The following is a 17,663-nucleotide window of genomic DNA, read 5'->3' as shown; positions in this document are numbered from 1 at the left end:
CCAACTCTTCAGACAGGGATTAGACTAGACTATAAGAAAATGATACTGGTGAGGCGTGAGCTTCTTGGCTCAAGTAGACACATGAGACTATGTGGGCAGCTCCTGTCTAGAAGGGAGATGAGAAGGCAGAGAGGGACAGGAGCTAGCTGAACGGACACAGGGAATACAGGGTGGAGAGTAGGAGTGTGCTGTCACATTAAGGGGAGAGCAACTAGGGGTACACAGCAATGTGTGTATAAGTTTTTGCATCACAGACTGACTTGATTTGTAAACTTTCACTTAAAGCACAATTTAAAAAAAAAAAAAAAAAACTCAGCGAAGTAGGAAAAGGGAAATTCCTCAACATAAAAAAAGCTATTTATACAAAACCAAAAGCTAACAGTACTCTCAACAGAGAAAGACTGAAAGCATTCCTCTTCAGAATGGGAACCAGACAAGGATGCCCTTTATCACCAGTCTTATTCAACACTGTGCTGCAAATCCTAGCAATAAGAAAAGAAAAAGAAATAAAGGGCATCTACATTGGCAAGGAAGAAGTAAAACTTTCTCTATTTGCAGATAATAATGATCCTATACATAGAAAACCCTGAAAATTCTACAAGAAAGCTATTGGAACTAATAGAAGGATTCAGTACCATAGCAGGATACAAGTTCAACACACAAAATTCAGCTGGACTCCTCTATACCCATTAAGAAAAATTCAAAAAGGAAATCAGGAAAACAATAACAATTAAAATAGCCCTCAAAAAGATAAAAAACTTAGGAATAAATCTAACCAGGGATGTAAAAGGCCTATACAAAGAAAACTACAAAACACTACTGCAAGAAACCAAGAAACCTGCATAAATGGAAAAACATACCATGTTAATGGATAGGAAGGCTCAACATTGTGAAAATGTCAATACTACCCAAAGCGATATCCCAAATTTCAAAAGCATTCCTTAACGAGATGGAAAAACCAATCACCAACTTTACATGCGAAGAAGAGGCCCCTGATAAGTAAAGCATTACTGAAGGAGAACAAAGGAGGAGACCTCGCACTACTAGATCTTAGAATCTACTACACAGCCACAGTAGTCAAAACAGCCTAGTAGGTGCTGGCAAAGTTGGATGTTCATCTGTAAAAAAATGAAACTGAACCTATACCTCACACCATACACCAAAACTAACTCAAAATGGGGTCAAAGACCTAAACATAAAACCTAAAACGATAAAGTTCATGGAAGAAAAAATAGGAACAACTCTAGGGGCCCTAATATATGGTATAAATAGAATACCAAACATAACTAAAAATACATAAACAGCAAATGAACTAGATGAATGGGACCTTCTAAAAATACAACACTTATGTTCATCAAAAGACTCCTCCAAAGAGTAAAATGAGAATCTATAGACTGGGAAAAAATTTTTGGCGACAACATATCCAACAAGGGTCTAATCTCTAAAATCTATACAAAACTTCAACACTTCAACAACAAAAGGACAAACAACCCAATTAAAAAATAAGCAAAGGATATGAACAGACACTTCACCAGAGAAGACATCCGGACAACATGAAGAAACACTCACAATCATTAATCATTAGAGAAATGCAAATCCAAAATACAATGAGATACCCTCTCACCCCAACATTACTGGCACTAATCCAAAAAACAGAAAATAACAAATGTTGGAGAGGTTGTGTACAAACAGGAACTCTTATATACTGCTGGTGGGAATGTAAACTGGTACAACTACTTTGGAAAACAGTATGGTGCTTCCTCAAAAAGCTAGAAACAAATACCATTATGACCCAGCAATCCCACTCCTAGCTATATACCCTAAAGAAATACAATCTGTGACACGAATAGACATACGCATACCCATGTTCACTGCAGCATTATTTACAATAGCAAAAGATGGGAACAACCTAAGTGCCCATCAACAGACGAATGGATTAACAAACTGCGGAACATACACGCAATGAGATACTATGCAACAATAAACAGTAAAGACAAATCTGCAAAACATCTCACAACATGGATGAATTTGGAAGACATTATGCAGAGTGAAATAAATCACAAAAGGATACAAATATTGTATGAGACCACTATTATAAAGAAACAAGAAAATTTCTATACAAAGGAAAAAAGAACCTTAAAAAAAAAGGTTATCTGGGATGGGGGTGGAGTGATGGGGGGAGAGAGGGAAAATTTTCAAATAGATAGAAGGCATGTACTACTTTTGGTGAAGGGAAGACAATACACAATATGGGGAAAGTCAGCAAAACATGACCAAGGCATGGGAAGACACTGAGAGGAACACAAGAGCAAAGGGCAGCAACAGTAATTATAATAGCATAGACAATCCTGCAACAATAAATTAACAAACACTAATTTACAAATGGATACAGGGCTAGACAGATATGACAAAAGGTGTGGGAGGGTATAAGGAGCATACCCATCTGCGGATGTATCTCTGGTGGTGGGTGTTTCTACATACATGACTGTAACTGATGCTTATATATCAATAAGGACAACAGAGTACACAAGGGCCACAGTCAGGGCAACTTATTAGACATAACCAAACACCTTGCAGGACGAAGTTCCTAGGCTCAAAGGCAAAGTACCACAGACTTAGGGGATATCTGTGTCAACTGGCACAACACAGTTCCTAAGACAAAGTTCTGCATCCTACTTTGGTGAGTAGTATGTGAGGTCTCAAAAGCTTGCAAGCAGCCATCTAAGATACAACTATCAGTATCTAACCATCCAGAGCAAAAGAGAATTAAGAAAACCAAAGACCCAAAGAAGGAATTAGTCCAAAGGATCACAACAGAGGGAACCGGACAAAGGGGAGAAAAACTGTGGAACAAAAAAATCAAAATTCACAAAATAGACTAGACTTACCGGTCTGCTAGAGACTGGTGGAACCCCCGAGACTATGGCTCTAAGACACTCTTCTGAACTGAAACTGAAGCCATTACTAGAGATCACACATCAGTCAAATCAATGACAGGCCCATAAAATCACCACCACAACCCAAGAGGAACATATTCCTTAGAACAATGTGTTAAATGAGATCGAAAGGGCAACATCTGCCCAAAAACAAAGATGAAAAGGCAGGAAGTGGTAGCAATTCATAATGAACAGAAACAGGGAACCTACGACAGAAACAGAGGAAGGCAGGCACATTGTGGGGAAAGAAACCAAAGTCATGGAACACTTTGTGTACAAACTATCGTATGAGAATCTAATTTGCTATGTTAAGCTTTCACCCAATGCACAATAAAAAATGTTAAAAAAGAAGGTAGAAAATTAAAAAAAAAACTGAATTCTCAGATTGTGAAAGTCCAAGTAATAGTAACCTACACCCAGAATATTTAGTAAAACTGCATACCAAAGACAAGATCTTAAAATCAGCTACCTGGAAAACATGTTGTGGCTGCGTGCCATGAAGTAGATGCTGACTCATAGTGACCCTACGAGACAGAGCAGAACCGCCCCCTAGGCTCTCATCTTCACAGGCGCACACTGCCAGGGCTCTTCTCCCACAGAGGGGCTGGTAGATCCAAACTGCCGACTTTTCGGTTAGCAGTCGAGCGCTTAACCACTGCACCGCCAGAACTCCTTCCTAGAGATTACCTAGAAATGACAGTCTGACTGACAGCTGACGTAACAGCAATGATGGAAGCCTGAAGGTTGTGGAATATTTTCAAAGTGCTGAGAAATAATAACTATCAGATCTTTATATAACTAGTGAAACTACCTTGGCAAGATGTTTACAGACAAAGTTGAATTTACTAACAACAGAGCCCCATTAAAGGAGCTTGTAAAAGATATGCTTCAGGGGAGAAAAAAATAATGCTAGTCTGTGAAGGCTGGGAAATGAGACAAGAAAATGATAAATAATGTCTAATTTGTGCAACTGAATAAAAGCAACGATACAGAACTAGAGCACAGAAATAATAGCATATGATTCAGTCAGGTAATTGAAATTAAACTATTCAAAGGTCACTTTACTATTCAGCAATACAGTTATATTCATGTCAGACTTTAACAGAAGTATTAATATATTCAGGATAATCACTAACAGAGAAAGTGAGAGAGGAGAAAAACATTTGTAAAAAGTAGAAAAACTGAATACAAAATAACAGAATTAAGCCAAATAAAAAAATTAATGTGAATAAACTCACTCACTTTCATGGAAAAGACTGTATGATTAATTTTTTTTTAATCTAATGCCAGCTATAATGCTACTTAAAAGTGGCACATATGAAACCGTAAAAATATAGAAGAAAAATTTATCAAGCAAATTCTAAACAAAGCTGTTGTATCTATTTAATGTTATACAAAAGACTTAAATGCTGAGTATTTACTAGATACGTACAAATTCACTCTATAATAATAAAATGTGGGGCTCACTACAGACACCCTGATGGCATAGTGGTTAAAAACTACAGCTGCTAACTAAACAAAAGGTTGGCAGCTCGAATTCACCAGCTGCTCCTTGGAAACTCTATGGGTAGTTCTACTCTGTCCTACAGGGTCACTATGAGTCAGAATCAACGGGTTTTTTTTTTTTTTTTCTTTGTTAAGAAAATATATCAATTCTAAACTTGCACGTACTCACTAACTTAGCTTCAAGATATTTAAAATAAAAACAAGGAAAAAAACAGACAAATCACCCTTCTACTGGGAGATTTCATCATATAACTCTCTCAGTAACTAATACCACAAGCAGACAAAATAATTATTAGGAATACAAAATAATTTAAATGATTAACAAACTTAATTTAATGAACATACATAGGATACTGCACTCACTAAGCACACCCAGAATATTTATAAAAATATGCCACATAATAGGTCATAATACAAGTCCAAATTTTAACAATATCAATTCCAATCAAAAGCAGAGTAAGCCTTATAACGGAACATAACAAGCTTATCTCCTAAAGGTCATAGAAAAGACCAAACAGCCAAATATAGCCAAACAATTTTGAAGGAAAAAAACACAGATGGAGGAGTGGTGGCAGCAGAAGCAATAAGAGGGAGAGGTCAGAACCCACCTTTAGTGGGTATAAAGCCAGTAATTAAGACAGCGTGTTAATACGTACAGGTTCATAGAAGTATCAGAATTTGTAAGACAGATCCTTGGAGGAGAATGTTCTACAAATAGGGCTGAAACAATTTATTATTCATGAGGAAAAATAAAAGTAGATCTCTGCCTTAAACCTTATACACAAATCAAATTAAAATGGATTAAAGATCTAACGTTGCTACTTTAAAAGTAAATAAAGGAAAACAGGTACAAAAAGCCTAACACAAAAGGAAAAGACTAATAAATTTAACATTAAAATTTAACACTTCTGCATACAAAAGATTAGTAGAACACAACTGAAAGCACGCTAGCATTCCAAATATACAGGGAACACGTAAAAACGAATGAGCAAGATAATAAAAAACAAACCGCTAGAGCAAAGGAAGTGAACAGGTAATTTACAGGAAAAGTAACATAAATGGCTAATAATCATATGAAAAGCTGTTCAATCTCACCAGTAACCAGGAAAATCAAAATAGAACTTAAAATGGAATGACAGCATTTTATTCAAGAGTCCTTAAGAACGTAAACAAAAATCTCATCCATCAGTGGATGCACTATAAATTGGTACAACCACTTCTGGGAGCACTCCGGCAGTATCTTACAAAGTTTAGATGTTCAAAACCTATAAATCAAGAATTCCACGTCTAGATATACATATACAATAAACACTTGAACATATGCACAAGGAGATGTAAACAAGACAAACAAGAACGTTCATCCTAGTATTGTTTATAATAACAGAAAAAAAAACCTAAAAAAAAACAGGAAAACGGTAAAATGTGTTATTTGCCGTTAAAATAAAGGAACTACAGCTACATCTATCAACACAAATGAACCTTAAAAATATTAAACTAAAAACAGCACGATGAAGAATATGTACAATATCATTCACACCAAGTTTTAAAGCCAGCAAAATAATCCCACATAATATTTATGCATGTATAAATGTGCACTCAAATTATAAAAAGCTAAATGATACAGAAGTTGTTTCCTCTGGATAAGCTATCTGGTAAGAGGTGGCAGTAGGCGGAAGAGGGAATCTCAACTCTATCTGTAAAATTGTTTCTTTTAAAGAAAAAAAATCCAAAACAAACATGGCATATGATAGATACGTGAGTGGTCATTATTTTTTCATCTGTACATTCAAAGTATTTTATAATAATAAACTACAGAAGGCACAATAAAGTGGTAAGAACAATACGAAAAAAACCAAACCCATTGCCGTCAAGTCGATTCCGACTCACAGTGACCCTACAGGACAGAGAAGAACTGCCCCACAGGATTTCCAAGGAGCACTTGGTGGATTCAAACTGCTACCTCTTGGTTAGCAGCTGTGGTACTTAACCACTATGCCACCAGGGTTTCTAGTAAGAACAACAGATAATATTTATTGAGTGATTACATCATGCCACAGCTGTTCTAACACAAAGTAACATTCATGCCAACTCCAAGAAGCAGGCACCATTATTATCCCCACATTGCAGATGAGGCACTGAAACGTAAAATACCTTACCCTGTTGTTTTATAACTCTCTGAGAAACAATCTGATAATACTAATCAACGGGCATACCTTGAAAACCTGTAAATCTACTTCAGGATATCTGCTTTTAAAAAGTCTGTGGGTGGCACAAGTGGTTAGGTGCTCGACTACTAGCCAAAGGTTAGTAGTTTGAACCTAACAACCGGCACCTCAGAAGGGAGTAACCAAAAACACCAAAGCTTTGTATACAAAAAGAGATGCATTACTCTCTTGGTTACTAGAGGAAAAAAAAAGTTAAAACATCTGAATATACATTAACAGTGAAATAGTTCAACAATTATGGAACATCCATAAAATGGAGTATTATACAGCCAATGAAACTATTTGGAAAGAATTTGCAACATGACAATTAGCTTATACACTAATGTTAAAAAAGAATACAAAATTATTTACATGGTAGTCCACAACTTCATAAGAAAAATACACATGGTGGAAAGAATGGAAGAAAATACACAAAAATGTTTTATAATGGTGGTTACCAATAGGTGGAAAAGTTACAAGGGAACTTTTCCTTCTTGTATACGAACTTAGGAAATTTTTTGGTATGTATCACTTTTATGATCAGAAAAAAAATACCAAAAAGAAAAAAATGATGCATAACATTTATTTTCTCTGTCTCCCTAATCAATCATGCCAAACTACCCTCCTAACTTCAAACGAACCCCAAACGGTGAACAACTTGAGACGCAGGCACAAAAACAAATAGTTTGCTCAGCATACAGTAACAATGAAAAAGGACAGTCTACGTAATTTCTAAAAATAGCTTCTACTTACGTGGTAATTGTGGTGCCTTACTATCGTGTGAACGGTAGTCTTCATGAGGGACAGACTTGTCATCCTAATTACAAAAAAGTTTATTTTATAGTTAATATGTAACAGAAAAGAACTATAATGTGCAGGAGAGCAGGTAAGAGAGTTGAAGAAACATGGAGGCAGCACTCACCATTTTCACATGCATCGGTCTGTCAAATAAAAACTGCCCATTGAACATAGCTGTGGGTTCAGTCAAGGAAAGCCAGTTACGGTGACTGTAAAATTATACTTGAACACAAACTAATGTTTCATCATTTTATTTAGTGCCAGACTCTAATATCTTAACATCTTTAATATTTTACTTATTAGTATTAGCCTCTTCCATATACTCAGAAGAAAATCTTCAATTCTTTGCTTTATAATTTTATAAATGAAATATAATCTCTTAGTCCAACTACTGAAAAAAAAAAGGAAAATTCGCACTGCTGCATTTAAATTAATTGCATTAATGTACAATGGATTACATCATTGTTAAAACTATGTATACATTCAATTAGTTAAGGTAGGCAGGCAAAGTGAAAAAAGTTCTTACCAGGCCTGTACATTATAGTTAATTCAAGTTCTAAGAGTGCTGGAGACTAAAGTCTAACATATATTTCTAGTCAGGCAACCTTAAATTCCGAAACCACCCCAAAATGGCATCAAGCTTCTTCAACCTCATTATATAATAGTAAAATACCAATCAGGATACAAATAGCTTGAACGGCTTCAATTGCTTGTTCAAAAGTGACCGTACCCATTCCTCTGCTCTTGCCATCTTTGTCTTCTTTAATATCTGCCCGCTTTACAGTTCCAGCTATGCTGAACACTTCCTTTAGCTTCTTCCAACCAACTTTGAAGTCAAGCTTAACATAAATTTTATAAAGTTACATACCTAATAAATCCCTCCCTTCCCCATTTATAAGGAATACAAAAGAATCTTTTCTAAACTCTCGAAACTGCTGCAAAGAACTATATATAATTCTTGTTACACAGTATATCAATGATGTTCAAATAAAAAACATTTTAAGTTGTTTAAAATCAGTTAAGCTACATCTATGTTGATGCTTTATCCTTAAATTTTTTTTTAATTCCCAAAATAGTCTCTCAACTGCTCAATCCTGTTTTGTACACCTGAAAATTATATAGCTACTTTTACTGACAGAACTTAAATTTTGAAGAGTTTCAAAAGCTTAGAACAAATGACAAACCAACTATAACACACACCTTCACAAATATCAAACCAAAATAAAGAAATCCATTTACCAATATCACCAAAAATTCATAAAAATAATTTTAAGAACGGCTTAAATAAGTTTATAAATTCCACAGTTCTCTTCTAAAAAAAAAAAAACCCTAAATATTTACGCTCTAATCTTATGAAGAGACTTAAATTGCTTCAACTGTTTTAGTTAAAAACGGGCAAATTGTTCTATAAACCTATAATCCACTCATCTAATGAAATAAACTAATGATTAGTACTAAATATCCCAAATGGCAAAATTTTAGACTAATGCATAAACTTACATTAGCAACAAAAATTGTGGAACCAAGTCTACCAGCCTGCAAATTGCTGATAACCTCAGGAGGAATGTTTGGGTTATTGAGAATGGACGGCGGTAAATTCAGCAGCCCCGACCCCATGTCGGGCACGTGGCCTCCTGGGAAGGAGCCTCCTGTTCGCTGCAGTGCCCTCCGAGCATTTTCGCCATCAGGATCCTATAACACACAGTGAGTGTTAACTGCTACGGGATACATCAGGCCATCATGTACATAATCAAATCTACAGCAGCTATCCCCTCTGGTCCCGGCTGGCTCAAATCACTGACCCTCCTGAAGATTCAGTGAGCTTTTTTTCTCACCCAGAAAATTGAGTCCCGTAAAAACCTGTGGATGGATAAAGAATTTCGGTCTCCAGAGGTGTTGGGTAAGTACTTCTTTCCAATCACTAAAGCCACTTAAGACCTGGAAATCAGTTTAATTTTGCCCTCACACTAGTATGTAAGTATATTGGACATAAATATAACTCAAAGAGAAGCAAACTGCTTACTGTGATTCTTTCCTTTCCAAAATTCAGCAATGGTGAATTCTCACCGCTGGATGCCCCCAATGCAATGCCAAACTCAAACTAATTCAAAGCTTTTCAACTCTGGAGCAGACTGCTGTAAGACTGGGGTATACTGTGGTAAAGGGGAACTACTCTAATCCTAATCTATAAATTTCATGCCTGAACAAAACCCAATTATCCACCTACTAACCTCTTTCCTTCCTCAACAATGATCATGATCTGACGTGGGAGGAAAAAATAATGGAAGGCTAAATGTTCAAAAGTGAAGACTACTACTAAACATTATAGAAAAAAAAAAAAAGAACATTAGTTTTATAAACGAATTACGCTTTATGCAAAAAACCGCAATTTTAAATGTTTTTCACTGATTCCACGAGGTGAAATGCAAAAACAAAACAAAACAAAACAAAAAACTCCCCATTGAAAAAGAAACATAAAACACATAAACATATTGACAGACTATCATCTGAACACCAATCCTACTCTGCTGGCCTCAGTTTGGGAATACTAATGAAAGGAAAGCTGGGTGACTTTAATAAATTCTCCAAGAGCTGGGAAAACAGGAGGAGGAAAAGTGAACCTAAGAATAAAGGTACTCTGGCTTCCAGTGTATTTCTTCACCTGAAGAAACATAAAGAAATATATTAAAAAAAGAAAGAAATGTTTCAAAAAGTATTATGAAACTTTTAGGTTAATAAGTATAAATGCTTCAGGTCTGAGGTTTCAAAAAATTTGTAAAAATACAAAATTCAGGTTAGTGGTTACCGACAGGGGATGGAGGAGGACACAGCAGAGGAGATGCTTCTTGAACTACTATGATCCTTAGAGCTGTCTGTCCTTACCGTTAATAATGCATACTGCTATGTGCTGATTCATTTTATTTTTATGTATATATTACATAAAACACATCACCTACTCTTCTTTTCCCCCTTGCCACAGCCTGCCAGTTGCTGCCTGCTATTGCTAGTACAGGCCCTACAATAATTTTATAACCATTGCTCATGTCCACTTAATTATTAAATCAAAAAATGTAATTCTAAGATTTGTTAAGAAACATTGAAAATATACTTTTCTTTAGACTTTCATTTAACTAGTAGTTCTAAGCACTGACCCTAGCCACCCATCAGATACCCCTAGAAAAGCCTTTAGTGATGTTAATCCAAAAACGCTAACTGAATAAAGAATGCCTCATCATTTAGCTAGGCCAAACGTAACCACTTTTACTACTAAAAAAAAAAAAAAGTTAAAAATGGAAGTATGCTATATCAACTTATATTTTTGTTACTAGGTGCCACCAAGTTGGTGCTGACTCACAGCAGCCCTATGTACAACAGAATTAAACACTGCTTGGTCCCACACCACACTCACAATCATTACTCTGCTTGAGCTCATCACTGCAACCACTGTGCCAATCCACCTCACTGAGGGTCTTCCGGTATAACTCTATCCTGCTGCTGTGTGCCATCAAGCCAATTCCAACTCATGGCGACCCTACTATAGGACACAGGGTAGAGCTGCTCCATAGGGTTTCCTAGGCTGTAACCTTTAAGGAGTGAATCAGCAGGTCTTTCCTCCCGCCGAGTAGTAGGTCCAAACCAGCAACCTTTCAGGTAGCAGCAGAGCATTTAACCAACGGGCCACCAGGGCTCCAGTTCTATCCTAAGGTCTCTGAAATATTACCGAGGACCCATAATGTGCTAAAAGAACACAAACAACATGGCCTCTGCTTTTATCATCCAATTAACATTTTTTCCAATAATAAAAAAAAAAAAAAAAAGATACTGAGGATCTATAGTACTCGTTCTCCGAAGAGGAACAGGAGACATGATAAACAGCAAATTTTAAGTCTCGAAATAATTTCCCAGAAGGGTGGCTGTTCTACAAACACCACCCTTATGAGTAATTACTATACCAACACATTTCTAAAACACTGGTTCTGGCTTATGTATAAGAACCACCAAGTAAATGGGCCAGTACAGACAACATGAATGTGAACTATTTCCTTACCAGTTCTCTACTTTCCTGTCAAAAAATTTCAACAGAATAAATAAATAAAGCCCAAATAAGCATCCAGGTTCAAATAGCGTTAGAAAAATGTTTGAGGTAACTCCAATAAAGGGATTTTGGATGCTTTTATTTGTTAGTAGCATATTTTAAGTATTAGCACCTTACCCCCCCGCCAAAAAAAACAAACCTGCTGCCATCGAGTCAATTCCAACTCATAGAGACCCTATAGTACAGAGTAGAACTGCCCCACTGAGTTTCCAAAAAGCACCTGGTGGATTCAAACTGCAGACCCTTTGGTTAGCAGCCACGGCACTTAACCACTACGCCATGAGCACCTTACACTCAGGAACAAAAGACTAACAGCCACCAACGTTCCCACCTTGGACAAAAATAGCAACAAACATAATCATCACTGTTAGCTAACATTATGTAGTTACAATATTTTAAGCAATGTGTAAAGTGCTTTCTATAATATTACAACAACTAGCTAACATTTATTAAGTGGTCTATACATATTTTATCTCTTTGAATCCTTGTAACAACACTACCAGGTAGGTTCTACTACTATTCCCATTTTACCGATAAGGAAACAAAGAAACTTGTTAAGTAACTTGCCCAGGTCACAAAGGTTCTCAGATGCCAGAGTGTGGGTTCTTTAACATGTATCTTATCTAATCTTCATAAAAACCATATTAGGTAAGTACCATCAGTAGTACTATTACAATTACCAAAACTCAGAAAAGTAACACAGCTAGAAAGTGAGGGAGCTGGGACTCAAATCAGGGCTCTACGGAGTCAAATACCAAGGCTGACAGTACACTGTACAACCAACGATCAGCATCTGTGTCGGTGGACACTCATAGGGTCCTCTATACCTTTTAACAGTGATTTCAGCAAGGATATGTGAGAACCAGTCCGTGAGATGCTTAATAATACAAATTAATGGAGCCCATGAAAATGACTGCTATCCAAGGTAAATTACATCTAATTATAAATATTTCATGTATCTTCTGATAATTCTGGTCCACATATTTATACTGCTATAATTTCACACACAAGGAGCATTTGCAATTTAGGAGTTTCCAAGCTCCAGTTATAAATTTCGCTAATAGATTTTTTTTTAATTTAATCTGACACAATTTCTAGCTTCATTTTATGAAAAGTGATCACCAATTTTCTTCAGATCTATCAGATATTTGCATTATTAATTAATGAAGCAACATTTAATTATCAACTACTAGATTATTTACTGTATTTCTTAAAGACCATAATCTAAAAATTAAAAACATCCATCCTAAATAAAATCAGTACCTAAAGTTTTCAATTTCTGGGTCCTTTAAATTACGCATCTCTGCCTGTAACAACTTAGAGTAAACCAAACATACAGGATAACTGCTTAAGGGCAAAGAGAAAACTATTTGTAGTCACACAATTATATTACCGAGAATGAAAGCCCAAAGGAAACATGTTCTAATAGTCAGATGTTTAAATTATTTCAAATATAAGAAATCATACCTCCTTAATATTGAGTGGTCTTCCACTAAGATCATATTTGTTCATAGTTTCTAGTGCTTTCTTCACAAATTCTTCATCTTTGAATTCAACCACACTGAATGAGGGAAAAATTGATAGGAAATGCTTAAGTACTAAGATCTTTTCTTCCCAACTGGAAGTTTAAATTTGACTGAAGACACTTAAAAAAAAAAAAATTCTTACCCACAACCCTATATCCAGGTAGGTTTGTCAATATATGCAAAAGAAAAAAAGTTTTAGATCAGTAGATGAAGGTAATGGTAGAGTCTAACATTTAAGTCATTAAAAGGCCATCAATAATGAGATCATTTTTAATGTTTTATACCTCCAGAACCTAACAGGCAAGTGACTATAAATTTTCTGTAAATTTACCCCAAAAAATCTATCTACTTCAGACCCTAGCATTTAACAAGCTTGGAGCACATTTTATTTTTGGGTGACTTTTCTTTGAGTTAAAACCAAAGTAATGTCCTTGCTCAAATTCAATCGGAATAGTTGAAGACTCCAATATAATCATATTTACAAAGCCACAAATATTTTCAAAAGATGTATGTTTGTGCACAGTTTTGATTATATATTCTTCAATTCTATTAAAATCAAAGTAGGAAATAGATATTAATCTCACTTTTGACAAAGTTCTCTGCTAGAGAAAACTGGGTGCGTACAATTTAACAGCATCCAGTTGTAAAAGTACGTAAGAAGATCACCTATGCTAAAGAAACAAATTTGTAGAATCTTTTTTTAAAATAATTTGTGATTATTACTGTTCAAAGTGCCGTTTGAATGTGATGACAAAGTTTTTTTATTTATTATCCACCCAACTGGTTTTAGCTATTATAATTAAACATCTTTGAGAGCTTTCTTTTTGCTAAAAAATCAAAATCTGCTGTCAGCCAACTCCTTCCCTGTCGATTTAATTATCGGTATCGTTCATACCAGTTGGTCAGAGCACTGCCTCTTGTGTGACTCTGCAGGCTACCAAATTAAGCTCTTCAGTAACAGGTTCGAGCACACATTCCGAATTACCACCTCTAAGCTACAGGCCTCTCAGAGAACTTCATCTTAGATGACATTATCAACTCAGTGACTCTAAAATGTCCTTAAAGACATCAAAACACAACAAAAAAAAAAATCTTATGTTAAAATCTATTGGCTAAAAAGAAGCATTACCTGAGAGCATTAGGAAAGAGTGGAATGCCCTTTATGGGCATTTAGAAAACCCATCCCTTCCAGGCAGCTAGTTTGGTTTGCATAAACGTCAGACTTGCTAGTATAAAGCCTCAAATCTTGCATAATAAATTAAAACAAAATGAAACTTAAGTTTCCAAAAACTGGTACAAGTATTATAGAAAAAGTAAACTGCTGAGGAACTTTTAAACCTCTAGCAGATCATGGCCCACAGCACTTACCCTGGATTTTCCTTCCGCATCCTTAAAGAGCTCCACGTATGTAACCTCACCAACTACATAAGACATACAAAAGGAAAATACCAAGAAACAATACATTTAAACACCAGTATCTTGCTTTACTGCACACCTGTGCACAACTCTACAGAAAAGCACCTATTATTCACCAACAATCAAAACCAGACCAGCATACCTCCTATCGATGGCTGTGTAAATTTAACTAATTTTCAGAAATGTACATCATCCACATTCTCTAAAAAAGCTAACAACTGTATTAACCTAGTTCATACTACAGATCATATTTTGGCCAGCATGATATAGTTGGTGAACAAATGCACATGTACATACAAGTGGTCCCTTAGCCTATCATATTAAAAACATCAACATTAGCACTTTTCAAATAACTTTGGTCAGCCTACACACAACAGCTGTTTTAAGGTGACTTTCTACCTGAATGTCTTCAATCATGTTTGCCATCAATAAACTAAATTTACAAGTCATGCTTCACAGCAAGCCACACACTTTCTAAATAAAGTCAATGAATAAAACCAATCAAATAGTTGTCACCTTACAACAGATACGCCAATGCACATATTTTTTATTTATTAGAAGAAAACAGCCTCAAAGCCAAGTACATAGTTTGCAGGAATATTGAAACTCAATTTTTCAAGAGATAACGAAACTAACTTTTACAAGATCAAGTATTAAAATTATTTTTCCCCAGAACCAACCATATATATAAGATGAAGGTTTTCAGTTTATTCTGAAAACAAAACTGCAACAGCAGTAAAGCAAATTTAATATCGAACTGCAAAGACAGCATCATGGCAGTCATGACAATGCAAACAAAATGAATTCCACCGCCAGATTCCAGACTCCACCAAGGTAATAACAAAACAGCTTTTGGGGAAAAAAAAAAAAAATCAGACCTTATTAATCATACTGTAACACGCTAAATGTATTGCTTAACTAATGCAATAGTCCTTTAAAAATCTATAAAAACTTCAACAAGACAAAGCAATCTCTTTAGCAAAATTCTTGGTGGCATGCGTAGACTGGCTCACTACTATTCCACTAGAATGGCAAAAAGAAAAATACTTCATTTGTCCATAGTACCTTGTAATGAGATTGTGTCAAGTGAAAGAGGAGGAAAAGATTAATTCAGGTGTCAAGAAATAAAGAAAAATAAAATTTCTTTGACTCTGCGGCTCAGAAGAATAAAAAAGTCCATTCAGTTTCCTACCCCTTCTACATGAAGACAGTCCAACGGTGGGTTATTTCAGAGACAGTTACCTTTTTCTCTCATTAAATCTTTAATAGCTTGCCATTTCATGTCATATGGGATGTTGCTAATGAAAACTCTGTTACGATTTGGACCCTTCTTTTCTCCGGTGCCTGAATTCTTGTCTTTTGAATAAGGATGGAATCTATTTGCCTTCTTATTTCCTGTAGACTTTTCTTTTAAGTCAGATTTCTCTTCTTTTACTGATTCATCATTCTCCCTACAAATTAAAAAGAAAAATTCAGTTGTGTTTCTAAGAATGGTTGTCTACATTAAACATTTTATATTTATCACTTTACAAAACACTCCACTAAGGTTTGCTGTTGTTGTTAGTTACTGTCGAATCGATTCCAACTCATGGCGACTCAATGTGTGCAGAGTAGAACTGCTTGCTCCACAGGGTTTTCAAGGCTGTGACCTCTTAGAAGCAGATAACCAGGCCTGTCTTCAGAAGTACCTCTGGGTAGGGTCGAACGGCCAACCTTTCTGCTAATACAGACCTCAGCAGAGCACCTGGAGACTCAGCCTCCTGGCCTTGAAATTACCCCAGGCTGTTTCAAGGCAAGAGTTTGTGCATATTAGCAAACTTCTTATTAATAATCCTCATTTTTCCTATGTTGCAAATAGTTACAGCATTCAAACAATCACACAGTTTCTCCCATCATACTTTTTAATAAATATTATTAGACTCTAACAAGGGGGGAAAACAAGTGATTTTATTCCTATGGATATAATGCAGCTTTAATGCAGAATTAATCTTCTGGACCTCATTCAGAACTCTATGAAAAATCTAACTTATAAAAAGCATACCCTGAAAAAGTTCCTTTATCTCTTAACAACTAATAGTCAATAGCTTCTTTCCAGAACTTAAATTACTTTCTCTTCCCCTGCTTAGAAAGCTAATTAAAACATACAGGCATATCTATATACTTTCACTCATAAATATATATAGTTATGGGGCAGTTCTACTCTGTCCTATAGGGTCGCTATGAGTTGAAATCGACTGGAGGGCAGTGGGTTTGGTTTTTTGGTTTTTATATATATGTGTGTGTGTAAACAGAGGGCAGAGTGGAGCCCTGGTGGCACTGTGGTTAAGAGGCTGGCTGCCAACCAAAAGGTCGGCAGTTTGAACCTACCAGTTGCTCCTTGGAAACCCTATGGCGCAGTTCTACTCTGTCTTATAGGGTCACTATGAGTCAGAACTGACTCAACAGCAATGGGTTTCTTTTTGATTTTCATAGGGTAGAGCAGAACTGCCTCATATGGTTTTCAAGGCTATAAATCTTTATGGAAGCACACTGCCACATCTTTCTCCCACAGAGCCACTGGTGGGCTCAAATTGTCAACCTTTTGGTTAGCAGCTGAGCACTTTAACCACTGCACTACCAGAGCTCCATATATAAACCCAAAACCAAACCCACTGCTGTTGAGTCCAGTCCGACTCATAGTGACCCTACAGGACAGAGCAGAACCTCCCCCATAGAGTTTCCAAGGGGCACCTGGCGGATTCAAACTGCTGATCTTTTGGTTAGCAGCCAAACGCTGAACCATTGCACTACCAGGGCTCCAATACACATACATATAGACATACACACACACTCACATAAGACTCTCACATTCTTTCTACCCCAATTTTGATCAATATAAAGCTTTCATGTTCGACATTTTCTATAATCTAGTAGGTCACTTTTATTAGCAGTATTACCTATACCTGGTGGAGATGAGAAGCAGTGCTTAAAATGCAACACCAATCAGAATTTTATGAATCTAATATTTAATGAGGTCCTAACTAGGAAAGAAATTAGTTCATAAGGCTATAATCACAACGCAACTGTATGATGTTATCCACTAACCATCCATAAGATATATCAAATCCTATAGATAAAAATCTGGATTTATCAAGAAAAACGTAATTTACTTTTCAAATGGAATCTTTTTTTTTTAATTAGG

The 17,663-nt window shown here is 35.9% G+C and overlaps 1 protein-coding gene across 1 annotated transcript in view; it reads right to left on the bottom strand.

The window, feature by feature from the left end:
• The window catches only part of MYEF2 (myelin expression factor 2), a 48,281-nt gene that overhangs the window by 25,542 nt on the left and 5,076 nt on the right, over positions 1–17,663 (bottom strand). Inside the window, exons 2-9 of the mRNA XM_049897763.1 lie at positions 15,725–15,933; positions 14,435–14,487; positions 13,209–13,216; positions 13,008–13,101; positions 8,945–9,136; positions 8,130–8,283; positions 7,569–7,618; positions 7,400–7,463 (exon numbers count right to left, since the gene is read on the bottom strand). Coding sequence (XP_049753720.1) covers positions 7,400–7,463; positions 7,569–7,618; positions 8,130–8,283; positions 8,945–9,136; positions 13,008–13,101; positions 13,209–13,216; positions 14,435–14,487; positions 15,725–15,933 — 824 coding nt within the window. The remainder of the gene's footprint in view (positions 1–7,399; positions 7,464–7,568; positions 7,619–8,129; positions 8,284–8,944; positions 9,137–13,007; positions 13,102–13,208; positions 13,217–14,434; positions 14,488–15,724; positions 15,934–17,663) is intronic.

The sequence above is a fragment of the Elephas maximus genome, chromosome 10, assembly GCF_024166365.1.
Source record: "Elephas maximus indicus isolate mEleMax1 chromosome 10, mEleMax1 primary haplotype, whole genome shotgun sequence".
Taxonomy (NCBI): Eukaryota; Metazoa; Chordata; class Mammalia; order Proboscidea; family Elephantidae; genus Elephas; species Elephas maximus.
The sequence above is the reverse complement of the archived record's forward strand: the minus strand, read 5'-3'. Positions and strand labels throughout refer to the sequence as shown.